This window comes from Odocoileus virginianus, unplaced genomic scaffold (genome assembly GCF_023699985.2).
Source record: "Odocoileus virginianus isolate 20LAN1187 ecotype Illinois unplaced genomic scaffold, Ovbor_1.2 Unplaced_Contig_2, whole genome shotgun sequence".
Taxonomy (NCBI): domain Eukaryota; kingdom Metazoa; phylum Chordata; class Mammalia; order Artiodactyla; family Cervidae; genus Odocoileus; species Odocoileus virginianus.
In genome coordinates, this window is record NW_027224319.1 from 663,979 (window position 1) to 679,450 (window position 15,472).

The window sequence follows — 15,472 nt, forward strand, 5'->3', positions numbered from 1 at the left end:
TGGTCCAGGAAAATGTGACTAGGAGAAGCTGAGTTTGGAAGGCCAAGCAGGCTGACTGTAAAATCACTACCACAAGTCTGTAAACCAGCCTTTCTCTGATTTCATTTAGATTGTTCCCAAATTCCACTGTTGGTGATGGTGGGGTCCCAGCGCTGCCTTCTTTGACGATGCGTCGGATGCGAGAGTCTGTTTCCCGGATACCTCCTGGGTACTTTGCACCTACTGCTTTTCTTATGGGAAGTTGTACTGGGGCAGGTGGGATTGAAAGTGTGACACAGAGGATTGGCGTTCCCTTGGGTTCCCTTCTCTCTCCATGTAAACTCGGTGCGGCCTCTGTGGACCTCCACCTCGGTGTTGGAGCAAAATGTAGAGCTTTCTCTCTGTAGTCCTTTAGTTCTTAAATTCTGGAAAGTGACTGAATACAACTAATCCTGGTATCCTGGCATGTTCCTTATATCTCATTTGTGTGTTTTGTGTTTGTATTTTTTATTGGAATGTGATTGCTTTACGATGTTGTGTTATCCCCTCCCTCTTGGACCTCTGTGCTCCCTCTCCCACCCCCTCCCTCTCGGTTACCATTCCGCTGCGCTGAGTGCTCTGTGCTGTCTGGGAGCGGCCTACTAGCTCTCTGTTTTACACAAGGTAGTGTATACATGTCAGTCCTAATCTCCAAGGTCATCGCACCCTCCCCTGCCCCCAGTGTCCACAAGTCTCTTCTCTACATCCGAGTCTCTAGTGCTGCCCTGCAAATAGGTTCTTTGGAGCCGTGATTCTAGATTTCACATATATGTGTCAATATTTGACATTTGTTTTTCTCTTTCTGACTTACTCTGTATGACAGACTCTAGATCCATCCACATCTCTACATATGACCCTGTTTTTTTCTTTTATGGCTGACTAATATTCTCTTGTATATATGTACCACATCTTCTTTATCCATTCACTACATTTTAAAGACTTGGAGATTTGCCTTTGTCAGTATACAGTGAGCCTCAGGGAAAGGGTCCCAAAATGATGCACGGTGATTCAATAAAAATAAAACCCTCGACTTTGAAATGCTTATTATGGCCTTGCATTGCTGAAACCATGATGTTTAATAAACTGCTATCTTGAAAAAAATCTAATTAGATTTTTAATATAAATAATCCATTTTAATGTGCCTGTAAGTTTGCACATAATCTGTCTTTATTCTGTTTTGCAACTTTAAAATCAGAGTTTTGTTGAGTTCAATGCCTCATTCAGTTTTACACATGAATTTGGAACCTAAAATAATTCTACATCTTTGCCCAAAATATCTGACTTTAATTTATATGTAGCCATATAATATTTAATGGCCTTTGTAAAACTAACATGGAAATTATTCAAGGCAGCATATCTTAGAATAAGGAATTTGTATTGAAATGATACTTGGATGTATTAGTGTATGACCTTTATTTTTCTTGATAATTTAAAAGCATGTCTGACTGAAAAATTGTACTTGCCTCTGAATATTTAGATAGAAGAAACCAGGCCTCTGAGGCCATTCATGTTGAATTGCCTGGAAAGACAATTTTTCAAGGCCGTATAACAGTTTCTCTTAGAAAAAGTCTTTCATCCCTTGAATTCATGCATGGTGCTAACCTGTCTGAATAAAACCCAGAGTAATCTTTTGAGCAAATAATGACAGTGTTATGCTGAATGCATGTTCCCAGTTTGGCTGGTAGGAGAGTGGCATTGGGTAAAAGAAGCCAGTGATAAATGTCAGAGGTATTCATATCTAAAAGCCAAAGTCATTGTAATTGATTTTGTGAGCTGTTTGCAGGGAGGGGATGCCCATGAGGAAGGTGCCCATGAGGATGCCCATGAGGAAGGGCAGGCGCGCTGGGCGGGTCTAGGAGTGTCAGGAACCTTCCTGCAGCTTTTCTCATTTAGTCTCGAAATGAACCTGGCAAAGTTCCAGCTAGCTTAATTGTAGAGGGTAGTGTTGAGATGGCCTAAAGTTTTGGAGTATTCTGTAGACGTGATTTATTGAAGTATCATTTCTTTGTACGTGAATGCCGAGCACATATATTATTTCCTTCTTAAAAATATGCATGCAGAGGCACCTCAATAGGAGAAAAAATTTAAATGGTGCATATTTAGATTGATGAAAGGAAGGAATACTTTTGTTGAAGGTCATAGTGTAAGTAGGATTTGCCCCGAGGATGTTAATGAAGCAAGTAGTCGAAAGACTTTCCATTCCAGAGGCCTGAGTGTCAACCATGGACTTTTCTTTCTGCTTGTTGCCTAGTTCCCAGCACAGATACTCCACACCCCACGCTTTCACATTCAACACCTCCAGCCCCTCCTCTGAAGGTTCGCTCTCCCAGAGGCAGAGGTCGACGTCCACACCTAACGTCCACATGGTCAGCACCACTCTGCCTGTGGACAACAGGATGATTGAGGTAAAAGGGCCCCTTGGGGGTGGTGGAGAGCATCAGTCAGTTGTTCGGGTGGGTTGACAGTTGTGTCAGAGAGTTTTGGGTTTCTAACCTGGTAAAGAATGTTGCAGCAGTTTCTCAGGCCCCTGGACTTTCTGAATTTCTTATTCACTGTATCCTCAGACTAGCTTAATGATACTGTTGGTGTATCATTCAAATGGAGAACTGAGATTTCCTGAAGAGATGTTAACATTTGAGCTCATTCTTTCCAGGTTAGATAGGAAGAGAATTTCAATGAACTAGTGGATAAGTTACAATAAAGAGTAGTGTTTTTTTGGAGGGGGAGTGGGGAAAAGAAAATAATAGTGATAGAGGACTATGAACTCTCTGAAAGACTTTGTGATTTTATTTAGAAATAAAAGGGTGGAGTCCTAAGATTTTAATAAGCAGGTATGTAGGAATATATGAAAGTGCCCAAAGCTAGTGTTTTCAAACTGCTTTTTCTTTTCTTTGCTTTATGGTATGTTCTATTTGTTTGGTTTGCTTTCTGGTTCATCTTTATTAACAACTGAATACACTTAAAATACTTCCTTTGTTCTTTATTCTTCTTATTTCTCATTGCTTTGGACTAGAATAACAGCCTGAATGCTTCTCCCAGGGCGTGGTCCAGACGATTTTGTGTGAGGGGAAGAGTAGGTATTCTTCTTCATGCCTTTGCTTTCTTGTAAACTAACAGGATTTCTTAGACTGTCAGACAGTAGACTATCAAAAATGAAACAATCCCTGCATTTTATATTTCTCATCAGACTTGCTTTCATATTTTCTTTTTTGGCAGCAGCATATTTAGGAGTTTAAAAAAAATACTGTATGTGATACTGTTGATAGGTGAAATCAGTTTCTCAGGTGGGATTTTGAGTCTAAGGGTATTAAAATTGTTCTTTAAAAATAATTTTCAACCAGAGACTAATGCTAGTTTATTTACTTCTTACTGAATACCATCACTGTTCTATTTACAACAAAATGTGTCAGTTTGGTTGGTATACCCTGAAATTCCTTTGATAAGAGGTTGTTTTTTTTTTTAATCAGAGACAACTGTGCTCTGCATTCTGAATTGGTCCTTGAAAAAGCCTCAGAGCCACCTGCGACCTCAGACACAACTCACAGTACTCAGACCTCAAGTCATTTTTGACATACTTGTCCTTTGAATGTAGGGTCTAAATTGATCGTTTAGGGGCACTTCGGTTATCACACGATTACTGTGAGGTTGTGTGTATGCAGACTGTGAATCTTACTATTTCATTGTGATGAGCCTCGATAATGATACAGTAATATACCAGTTTTCTTCTGATATATAATCTGTTCTTATATAAACACTCTTAGAGGGAACATTAAAAGTGAAAATTTTTGAATTGTAGGATAACTGGCACATCTGTTGTGCTTAATCCTGTCTGTACTTCAGAAGCAGAGCAAATTTTTGACTCCTGTGTTTTAAAAATTTGATTCAGCATTTTAAAAGTACACTTTCTTGCTTTGTATAAATCATCTTAGTTCTCTTTAATATTTAGATTTCAAGATGACATGTCAATCCAGCTGTAGAAATTAGCACAGAAAAAACAGGGAAGAAAATTACTGTGGCATTAAGAAAAAATCCTAATGCACTGGGCATATAATTCTGGTCAATAAAAATACGTTGTGCCATGCTTTGACTGAAAACAATAGATAGTTGAATAAGAAAACTACAGCTGCTAAATATTCTACTGAAATTCAGGTTATTTTTGGACAAAGGATTTTCCACCTGGCAGTCATCTTGTCATTGTTAAGAGCATGCAGATTCCTAGATTTCCCACCTTTTCTCCCAGACATACTTAGATCAGTTCTACTGGTGGAGGGGCTTGGGAATCTGTGTTCTTACATACCTCTCCAGGTAATTCTGAAGACTGACCGGTTTTGGGAACCCTAGAACCAGGATTTATTGGTAAATTCTGAAGATGGGGCTGCCAAAGTGGGGGGGCTTGGCCTGTGATTTCTCTCATCTCTTATAAAGATACCACAGGGTGCAAGCATTCTGGTAATAATTCTGTGAAAAAAGCACCTTGTGGTTACACAAGGAGAACAGAGTAGGACTTCAAGAGAAATCTCCTTTTCGAGGGTATGGGGTGGAGTGGTTTTATGTTGTTGTTATTTATGTACTCCAAGTGAGCGTTTTAGAAAAGGGGTTTAGGCCTCATGGAAGGGCCCTGTGATTTAAACTGTTCCAACTAAATAGTTTCTAATAAATTCTAAGGGTAACCTTTGACCTCTCACCTGAGTAGAATGTAACTCACTTCTGAGCTTAGCCACAAGCTCTGAGGAACATTTTGTGATGAATGAGCTCCTGGCTGAGGTCCTTGGGTGGTTATTTTTAGTTCTGTTTCTGCCACCTGCTGGTTGTGTGACCCTTGCCATGTCCCTTTGCCTGTTCACATAAGTTTTCTTATATGTAAAATGTAGGTTTCAGACTCTAGGGTTTACGGTTCTTCCAGCTTTCCGTGATTTTAGGCTTGGATCAAGTATGTAGTCATGGTGCTTACTCTTCGCAAATCTAACTCCTAGAGGAGTAAGAGTGAACTGGGCACTGAATCCTTTGCTAAAAAATATTATTTTTTTTGAGCTTCAATGGAGCAAGATCCCCAACCATTGGAAACCTCTCAGCTTGATAGTAATTTTGTTAGCCTTCCTTTAAAGAGTACCAGTCTGCTGTGTGCATTGCTTTCTTCAGAGAAAAAAGAATGTCATGTCCGTCATGTATGAGAAACTAGCAGCAGTCCTCCTAATATGTGATGATAATACTGGCTATAGACATTTGATGAATTGAATCAAAGAAAAGTTAGTGTATGTAATGAGACGTTTTGTGATTTAGAGATTTTATAATCTCTTTTGCTCTTGTAAATCCTTATCCTCCCTCTCCCTCCCCCAGAGAACATCTTTCCTAGGGCAGAAATTGACCAGCTTTCCTTTTCTGTTTCAGGATGCAATTCGAAGTCACAGTGAATCAGGTACTTGCTTAAGTCATTTAGCAGATAGTAATGGGCTGTTTCTCTTTATGTTGTTGTATCTTCTGTTGGCTTATCCATGAGTGGATCCTGTTTGTCTTGTCTATTAAGGCTCCCCTTCAGCCTTGTCCAGCAGCCCCAACAACCTGAGCCCGACAGGCTGGTCACAGCCCAAAACCCCTGCGCCGGCACAGAGAGAGCGGGCGCCGGGCTCCAGCACCCAGGAGAAGAACAAAATTGTGAGTGCACCCACAGCACCCCCTGCATGTCCGGGTTCAGCAAGAAAAGCCTGGTCAGAAATGAGGATGCCGTTCATTTTAGGGGTGGGGAACGCTCATTAAATGAATATGTTATACATGTCAGTGCTGTTTTTGGCATGCTTGCACTGGAAAACTTGCTGGTTTGTTGCAAGGCAGGACACAACCAAAATAGTATTTTCTCAAATGACAAAAAGTAGACTTATAGTTAATATGTATTTTTAAAAGATCTGGGAATGGACGGAGTTGGGTTGATCCTTTCTTTGACACCCTTGTTAAGCAGACTTTTAACCGTTCATGAAATATATTAATGATCTGTGCTTGCTTTAGAGGCCTCGTGGACAGAGAGATTCGAGTTATTACTGGGAGATAGAAGCCAGTGAAGTGATGCTGTCCACTCGGATTGGGTCAGGCTCCTTCGGGACTGTTTATAAGGGCAAGTGGCATGGTAAGTTTGGTACCCCCTGCCAACTACCAGGCTGAAGTCCTCTTTCGGTCCAGAGAGGGCCAGGCGGGCTCACAGCAGCACTGTCCACGGCTCCCTGTTCTGTCTCAGTGACATTGCATACTGTGCTTTGTAAGACTCAACTATCTATAATTGGTACAAAAAAGTTCCCAGGATAACTTGAAATAGGTGAACAAATTTGAGCACTCCCTGTCCCTCCCCCAGAGAACATCTTTGTCAAATGTCACAGTCTCTTCTTTCTTATAAATTGACTCGATAGTGTGAACCTGGGAGGGACATGCTTTGAAGCTCCTTAAATGTGTTTAAGAGTCTGTTATTAGGAGGGTCAGGCACTCCAGCAAATTAAAGCTGGCAAGGCCCTTAGAGATTTTACATGCAGAAAACCAAGGTCTCAAGAAGGGGAACTGACACACCCATGGTCAGACAGTCAGCACAGTAAAACCTGGAGCCTCCTAAGGCAGGTTTTCTTTGCTCTGCCCTGGAATTGGTTGTGGGAACCTCTTGTCAGACAGGAATGCACAGACTGTATTCTTGAATCTGTTTGGAGTTGATGTTCTTATTTGAATGGAAACACTTTGTCACTTGGAAGAAACTTTCTATTTTAAGGTCTGTAGCCACAGCTTCTTTATTTTGGCAACACACTTAACATTTCTCTGTCAGGCTTTTAATGCCTTTGCCTTTAGAATGTCAGCAGATAGAGTATTTTCTTGAAAATGCTACATGTTCCCCAAAAGACATCTCTCTCAATTCAGATTTTAATAAAAAAGCAAGCAAGCAGACCAACAAAAGCCCCACAAAACCACATACAGAATCTAGAGTGCCTGCGTTTCTACTTTGGATGCCACCGTGTTTATCTTTACACATTAAGGACAAAGGCTGAGAGAAGTCATGGGCATAAGATGCGTTGGAGCATTAAGATTCAACTTGTCAACAACTGAGAAACACCTGCAGTATTGGGAGTAGCTTATGGTAGAGTAGCTTATGTTCATTAACACGTGGGGTTTCCACTTAGAGCTAATCATCTGACAAGTCTGTGGTTGTTTGTAAGAACTAGGAAAGGACTGAATGTTTGTAAATTACATGAAGGGGGATTCCTTTCCTTTTGAATAGTGCATCTAATATACTACGGCTTGCCTCCCAGGTCACCGAGAAATTATACTGTTGCTGAATATTTTGTAAATAGATGTCATAAATGTCTTGGTGATCCCTTAGAAAAGAAAAACACAGTTTTGTGAGATAGAGTGCTTATATCTGAGACAGCAAGCCTGTAAGTAATTGCAGGAACTGGAGCAGAAAATACTTCTTTTAATGCTCCCATTAAGAGCATTTAATCATTTTTATACATTTTAAAGCCTTCCCCAAAAGCCAGTACATGCAGTTTAAATGTTGCCCAAATTTAAACCTCCTCCGGTTGAGCACTTGTATTGGGGGCTCATAATTTTTTAGAGCGTTAGGTTTGCCACAGCACCGCCACGGAGGTTGTAGGTTTTCTCTCAGCTGTGAGCTTGTAGATCACTGTGAGGAGGCATGTCGCTCTAGTGTTACTGCCACGAAGACATCATCAGAATGTGGATGACAGCCAGTGCTTCTAAGAGTCTAGTTTTTCTGAGTTAAGAGTCTCAAAAGTCAGAGGAGTGAGGAGCCATGGACTTTCAGGTCAGCCTCTCAGAAAGCCAGCTGTGGTCTGCAAATGAAGACGAAGGAGAGGGTCAAGGAAACCATGATTTCTAAACTGATAAGAACAGATACTACACTTGACCTTAGCCAAAAGGCCGAGAAGCAGTGAACCATGATTTCTAGAGTGAATGTTTTATGCTATGCTTGCTTCCTCCCCACCCGCCAGTGCTTTTCTGATTCCTATATATAATATAATGCTTTATTCAGTTCCTTAAAAATTACAGCTGTTTTGGTGATTTTTTAGTGCTTTTTATTTTACCCAGCTGCAGAACAAAAATAAAAATTAAAAACAGAAAAGATCTTGAAGCAGCCAAGGTGGAGGCCTCAGACCCGTGAACAGAGTCTACTGACTTCACGTACAGAAGAGACCCCTTGGGCCCGAGAGCCGAGTCTCCTTTTGAGCGTGAATTTGGGGTCTCCCAATTGCAAAAATGCATTAAAAGCGATGAAGACAGCAGCTGAAGCTGTCAGAGTGTTAGCAGCAGGGTCATTCTGCCAGTGAGAAGAGGCAGCAGATCCCCAGACCGAGGACACTCGGGGGTCATGTGTGAGGTCTGCGACTGGCAGAGCCATGCGTGGGGACCCCCGGCCCCGCCTCAGGCTGAGCCTCGTCTTGACTGAGTCATATGAAGAGGAGAAATGGGGTTCACTTTGTTTCTGTTCTGGAAAGCAGGGCTGTGTGCAGTAGGTTTTAGACAATCCCAGATGATTAAAATAGGGGGTTAATTGAAATATAAAAAGGGAAAAAACCCACTTCAGATTCATCAGTGATGACAGCTGTTTCTTCTTCAGTGGTGGATGCATCATACCAGCTTAGTGTCTTATTAAACCTATGATAACCAGGAGCAATGTATCTTAGAGCTTGTACCACGTTCGCCTCTGACATTCCTGTGGAGGAAAGTGCGAAGTTCTGGTTTGATGACTAGCACCGCGTCACGCAGTCCCTCCGCAGTGGCCCCGAGCCACTGAGGGGGCCATGGTCCTGACGTGCTCGGCCCCGCGGACCGTCTCAGTGCCCGGCGTTCCCTGTCAGAGGCTGTGCCCGCTTCCAGCTCCAGAGCCTCAGACAGGCAGCGTTTCAGTTCATGACTTGGCTTGCTGACCGGTGCCGCTGAGAATCCACTCGTTTCTTCAGCCAGTGTTTCCTGAGCATTCTAATACTGAGCATTTCTCTAAGGGCTGGGGCTGAAGCCCTAAGCAAAATGGAAAGAAATTCTTTCTCTTACGGAGTTAATATTCTGGTGGGGATAATGACCAAGGAAAGCCCAGTAGATGGTGTGTGCTGAGTGCTCAGGAGGAACATGGAGGAAGGCAGGTAAGGAGTGGCAGGCCTGGTTCCCGGTTGTCAGTCGACTGGTTGGTGGGGGTCCGTGAGGGAGTGGCAGGAGGGAAGCAGCAGAGGTGGAGTGGGCCGCTCCCCTGGCCTGTCCCGGGGCTTCTGGGGAGGCATGAGGGAGAGGCTGCGGCGGTCAGGTCAGGCTGTGGGCTCTGAGGGCCCGGAGAGACCCTGGTCTCACTGGGCGCGGCGGGCGTCCCGGACCCTGCCCGGCCTTCAGGAGGCTGCCCAGCCTTGGCCTGAAGACTAGTGACAGGAGCTTCTGAGTGACCTGAAAACTTGGCCTCGCTCTGGGCTGTTCCCATCAGCAGAGAACTGTTCTGTATGGGAGTTGAAATCGGTTTTCCTGTCTTGTTTGTCCATTGCTCCCAGCAGACTGCATCCCTGTGATGGCCTCCTCGCGGGCGCACAGATGAGGGCGGCTGTGACCCAGACTGTGGTCCCAGCACACAGCCTGCTGGCAGGGCCGTTGACCTGAGCTGGCGGGCCTCTGGGCCCCGTCTCCCCGTCAGCGATGTGCACCACCCGGGCTTGTGGGTGACTTCCCCCGTGCGGTCACACAGACCTGGGGGCTGGGGTTTGGACTGAGAACGATGGGAGGACTTCAGGGGGCCGTGACGGTGGAACACAGACAGATGACTATTTCACAGGAGTCCGTCTTGTCCCAGCTCCAGAAAGTAGAGCCTAGAGGGGGAGGGTGCTCAGCTGAGCGCAGGTCAGGGGGCGTCGCAGGGGGCTGGCTGTGGCTGCTGCTGACCTCTCTGAGGTTGCCAAGCTGATCAGTCCACCACGGGATTGCGTGTGCCTGGATGAGAGCCGTGAGAGGGGCAGGGTCTGCACGACTAGGCCCAGCATGGGGAAGCGGTTCCGCTGAGGGCAGCCCGCCAGCCCGCCCCGCCCGGGTCTTCGACCGCATCCTCCCCAGCCTGTCCCCATGCGACCCTGGCCCAGCCCGCCCTGCCTCTCTGACTGCCGCTGAGCCAGTCCCCCTTCACGAGGTTCCGCCTCTGTCCCTTCTCCCGCCCTCCGTCACCTCCGCCTGCTCCGAGCCTGGGCCCGTGCTCAGACTCCCCCCAGCCCCCCTCCCATCCTGCAGGTGTCGCAGCACACGCTGGCCTTGCCCTGGCATCTCTCTCCTCTCCCTCACCTCACTGTGTTCCTGGGGTTCCTCGTCCAGAACTGCCTCTTCCCTTGGCTGACGCCCCGTCTCTCTCCGAAGACCTCTATCCTCTGCCGACATACTTACTCCCCTCTTGTGTCACCGCCCTCACCCGCATTCTGTCTTGGCTCAGATGCTCCAGGGTGGGCAGGTACCCAGAAGACTCTTGTCCCTCTGTCCGGCATCAGGGGCTCGGGCTCGGGCTGTGCGGGCTCCCAGCTTCATCTGCCCAGGAATTGAAGGCAGCTCTGAACACAGAGCGTGTCTCTGCCGTCCGCAGGCAGCCTGGGCCCTCTGCAAATTCGTGTGGCAGGAAATCGGTTAAGAATCAGCATGGAAGCTGCTGTTAGGTGATTTCATTTTCAGATGATGCAGAGATCGCAGGGCAGCGGCCTGTCATGAGAACCACCTCTCTACCATTTGGCACCCCCCAAAGTGAAACGAGTACCCCAGCGGAGGTGCTGGGGTGCTGCTGAGGGCACGGGCTCAGGATGTGGGGGAACTCGGTCACCTCCGAGGTGCCGCTGAGCTGGACTCCCTTTGTCTGATCACTTGTCCTGAAAGTTGAGGTCCTCATAGGGCTTCAGGCAGTTTATCATCATCACTATTATAAGGACGACATAACTTCTGAAAGTGGCTTCTAAATCAGTCATACCTAGAAAGTAGAATTGCTCTGTGGATGTTTCTAAAGGTGTGTGAAGAGTGAGTGACTGCATTTTCGTTAGAAGTACAGCTGTGAGACCGGGGTTCTAACCCTGGCTGTGGCGTTTTTGGGCAGTACATCTTGGCCAACTGACCAAACCTCTGTGCTTTGCTTGTAAGGTGAGGCCAGCAGTGCTAACCTCATAGAGTGGCTGTGAGGATTGAAGGAGGTGATAACCTGTGAAAGCAGACATGTCAGGGTGTAGTGAGCATCAGCAGTCATTGATAGGATTGGTTTCTAATGGGATTGAAGGCAGAGGAGCTTCATTATAATACAGATCTTTGAGTCTGTGCAAGGGAGCATCTGGGCTGTCGCTGGCCTGCTCTTGGGACCCCCCTCTGGCCCCGGAGACTCAGCATCTGCCGGGCGGTTCACATCCCGTCGCTGTCGTCCTCACGGGCCTAGGCTGTGACCGTCGCCTCACCACCGGGGACGCCGGGCTTGACAGGAACAGCTGAAACCAAGCTGGTTCAAGGCCTCGGGCGGAATTGGAAGGATAGTGGTATAAAACCTATTTTTTTTTTCCAGCCATTTGAATAATTCAGAAATTGGCATAGTATTTGTTCTATCTGTGTAGGTCTGTGATTATTTTTTTTTTTTTGGTCTGTGATTTTTGAATAAGGGATTCACTGCCTCTTCCTCAGACAGGTGTACATGAAAAATGAAGTTAAGATCAGCTGCACTGACTATAAACTCATTTGCAGGAGACGTTGCAGTAAAGATTCTGAAGGTTGTGGACCCCACCCCAGAGCAGTTCCAGGCCTTCAGGAACGAGGTGGCTGTCCTCCGGTGAGTGGAGAGCGGACCTTGCAGCCCTGCGGAGGAAGCAAGCCCTGCTGGCGAGACCCGCCTCTGGGGGCGTGCTCCCGTGGAGCTGCCTTTCAGGTGGAAAGGAGTGGAACCTTCTTCCAGCTCCTGTGTTTGTTAGGCCTTGAGAAGAGCTGTGTTTGTTAGGCCTTGAGAAGAGCCGCTCTGATGGCACCGCCTTTCAGCGGCAGCCTCTGGGCTCACCGCCTCCACAGCTCAGGTTCTGTTGCTGGGTTTTAGTTTGGCATAGGGCTGGGTTTAGTTTGGAATCTGAACCTCAGATTCAGGTTCCAGCTGCTGCCCTCAGAGTTCTGCCAGACACCCCAAAACACAGAGTGGGCCGGCAGCTTCTGGGGGGCACCATGCCTCTGAGGTGTAGCTGTCCAGTGTGGTTTACCCACCTGGGGGTTTATCAGATGTCACTTTTCCAATAATTTGTTTTCCTTTGAAGATCCCCAAACTAAAGTTGTGCTTGCAAGGAGTTTATAAAATCTCATGTCGTGCTTGTAAAATTCATATGGAATTTGCATGGTATATGTTCTCAGATTCTGTTTTCACATTTATTTCCAAGAACTCTTTATAACCAAATGGCCTTAATTTGGACTTCAAAACCATCAGCTTCTAAATCTTTTTGAAGTCACTATTTAGACTTGTAGGAATAGGCTGAGAGGATGGGCTCCATGGATGAGGGGTCCTCGTGACCCCTGTGGGGAGTTCGGTGAGTCTGTGCTGCTGGAAGGGGACGTCCTCTCTGCCATCCAGGCCGGCATCAAGGGCCGCTCTGCCAGCCCAGAGCAGCAGCTGTGTGGGATCTGTCTGCTGTGGTTGCTTTGCAAGCCCAGGGATTGTGCGGCGGCGTCAGTCGCACACAGGATGCACTCGGGGGCAGGATGGATCTCCCTGTCTGCAGAAGCAGAAGCTCTGAGCCTTTTGTTCCTCCCCTCTCCAGCAAAACCCGGCACGTGAACATCCTGCTTTTCATGGGGTACATGACAAAGGACAACCTGGCAATAGTGACCCAGTGGTGCGAGGGCAGCAGCCTCTACAAACACCTGCACGTCCAGGAGACCAAGTTCCAGATGTTCCAGCTGATCGACATTGCCCGGCAGACGGCTCAGGGGATGGAGTGAGTGAATGGCTTGACGAGGAGGTCTGGGGCCCGTGCACCAGCTTGTCCCTAAATCAAAACCAAGATTAGGGAAAGCCAAGTCTGTTAAGTGGTTTCTGTGATATTTTTGCGCAGCTGGAAGTGAACCTGAGGGGTGGACTGAAGGAACGAGAAAATTGGGTTTCTTGCCTGAGCTGAGTCTACCTGCTTGGAGCTCAGATTCAGGTTCCAGCTGCTGCCCTCAGAGTTCTGCCAGACACCCCAAAACACAGAGTGGGCCGGCGGCTTCTGGGGGGCACCATGCCTCTGAGGTGTAGCTGTCCAGTGTGGTTTACCCACCTGGGGGTTTATCAGATGTCACTTTTCCAATAATTTGTTTTCTTTGAAGATCCCCAAACTAAAGTTGTGCTTGCAAGGAGTTTATAAAATCTCATGTTGTGCTTGTAAAATTCATATGGAATTTGCATGGTATATGTTCTCAGAAATGACTAGTTACTCATTTTTTAGAGATGAAACTCACGCTTATAGTTCAGGTGTTGTTTTTGTTTAGTATATTCACAGTTGCGCAGCCATTTACCACTATCTAATTTTAGAACATTTTCAAGATTAATTAGGTGGAAGTGTTTTGTGTCTTGCTTCTTTGCCTTGGCATGTTTTTGAGGCGTTTATGTTGCAGCGTGTTAGTACTGCAGTCCTTTCTGTGGCTGAAGAACAGCCCGTTGTACAGATATAACAGCTGATGGGCATCTGGGTTGTCAGAATTCCCTTTTGAATAAAACTGATGCTAAAAGACGACCCTCCGTTTGTGCTGTGGCCTCACTTTCAGGTCTAAGTCCTAATGGGGAGCATGCTGAACCAGGGCAGGACCAGTTCCTGAACGTACTAGGGGGGCCAAAAAGTTCAGTTAGGCTTTTCTGTAGGATGCAACCAAATAAATAACTGAACTAACATTTTGGCCAACCCTATAGCTCCTCATCTAGGAGTCAGGCCTTCCAAGTGGTTTGCTTCTTTGATGTAATTTAAAGGAAGCTGCTTTTTACCAATGTCTCTCAAACTGGTCTTAATACTTTTATTTTCCCTTCACAGCTATTTGCATGCAAAGAACATCATCCACAGAGACATGAAATCCAACAGTATCCTTTGGTGGTGGTTTCATCAGACTGCTCAGTTCTAAATTTAGAAGACTTTTAAAGTTTACCTCAGCAAAAGTGACTTTGGAAAGAATTCCACCAAAGTTGAGATACTTGTTTTGGTTATGCTTGAAACAGGCCTAATTTAGAACGCTGTTTATTACTAAATTTAACTTGGGGGAACGGGCCTTTTGTCTCTCATGTTTATTTCTGGTTTGTGGATTATATCAGGTCAGAAAGTAGATGCAAGCTGAAAGTTATAAGATTTTTAAAATTACTACTTGAAATTGTCTTTCTTGAATATACAGAAATGGTTTCCTTAGAGACTGCCATTGGAATCAACCCTTTTCCAGGCTTTAATGTGCTTTTGCAGAAGGGAAGTGGATAAAAGCAGCCTTCACGCTGTAGGCATGAGGTAGACAAGGGTGCACCTGCCCCCCTCCCCCAGCCTCAGAGTGGGCTCTGTAGCTCAGCTTTGCTTCCTGGCCAGTGGGAGGCACATCAGTTGTGGTGGGTTGGAATTTGGGATGTTACCTAGTTGGGGCATGTGTCTGAGGCAGAAAATACCTGTTAGTGGTGGGTTTGGAGGCCAACACATCACACTACGAAAGCAGACAGCAGATTCATGTGAATTACTGGGCGTTGGCAGATGGCACACGTTGGCCTTAAACCACTTGACTTCTTTACCCGGGACGGAGGCAAGTTTGGCTGTGATTTTGAAGTCACCAATGGTACCTGTTCTCGTGGGAAATGTCTGGAGGCAGATAGCACTCAGGACTGTGGGGTTTCCCTTGGTCATGGGAGGGCAGGGCGCAGGCCGAGACGGTCAGCAGGCCACGGGCCAAGCTCACGGTCTTGGGGCATGAGGCCCTGCAGGCTGTGGGGAGCCCTGGCTGCCCGTGTGGTGGGGAGGGCAGGGCTGGCCAGGCCCCTCGCTCTGGTCCCTCAGCTCCCCCCAGAAGTGCTGCAGGTCCAGCGCAGGGAAGGCCGAGAAGGTGGTGCCAGGGAGAACTTGGGGCAGCTTTTCAGGAGGAGCAGGACCATCCTTCTAAACTAGTGTCCTTAACGAGCATTGAGATATATTTCTCCACGAAGGCCTGACGGTGAAAATCGGCGATTTTGGATTGGCCACGGTGAAGTCGCGCTGGAGTGGTTCTCAGCAGGTCGAGCAGCCCACCGGCTCCATCCTGTGGATGGTGAGGCAGCTCGGCGCCCCGGGCGGGTGGGGGGCCGGGTGTCTGGAGGGAGCTGGCAGCACAGCGCGGCGTGGAGCTGGGTTCCCGTTGGGCCCTGAGCTCGTGGATGCTGAGCGTGGGGGCCCTTGGGGTGAGCTGCCGCGGGGCTTTTTGAGGACAGGACAGGCACACCCAGCCCCGGGGTGGCCCGGCTCCCGGACAG

The 15,472-nt window shown here is 46.8% G+C and overlaps 1 protein-coding gene and 1 pseudogene across 2 annotated transcripts in view; one reads left to right on the plus strand and one right to left on the minus strand.

Moving 5' to 3' along the window:
• Nucleotides 1–15,472, plus strand: part of RAF1 (Raf-1 proto-oncogene, serine/threonine kinase) — a 73,379-nt gene that overhangs the window by 56,362 nt on the left and 1,545 nt on the right. Inside the window, exons 6-15 of one of the 2 annotated variants that reach the window (XM_020872556.2) lie at nt 110–208; nt 2,270–2,423; nt 3,032–3,091; nt 5,407–5,434; nt 5,543–5,670; nt 6,019–6,136; nt 11,734–11,818; nt 12,786–12,962; nt 14,031–14,077; nt 15,152–15,270. In XM_020872556.2, coding sequence (XP_020728215.1) covers nt 110–208; nt 2,270–2,423; nt 3,032–3,091; nt 5,407–5,434; nt 5,543–5,670; nt 6,019–6,136; nt 11,734–11,818; nt 12,786–12,962; nt 14,031–14,077; nt 15,152–15,270 — 1,015 coding nt within the window. The remainder of the gene's footprint in view (nt 1–109; nt 209–2,269; nt 2,424–3,031; nt 3,092–5,406; nt 5,435–5,542; nt 5,671–6,018; nt 6,137–11,733; nt 11,819–12,785; nt 12,963–14,030; nt 14,078–15,151; nt 15,271–15,472) is intronic. The other variant, XM_020872558.2, reaches the window with a different exon arrangement.
• LOC139033791 (U2 spliceosomal RNA) lies at nt 7,766–7,938 on the minus strand (annotated as a pseudogene).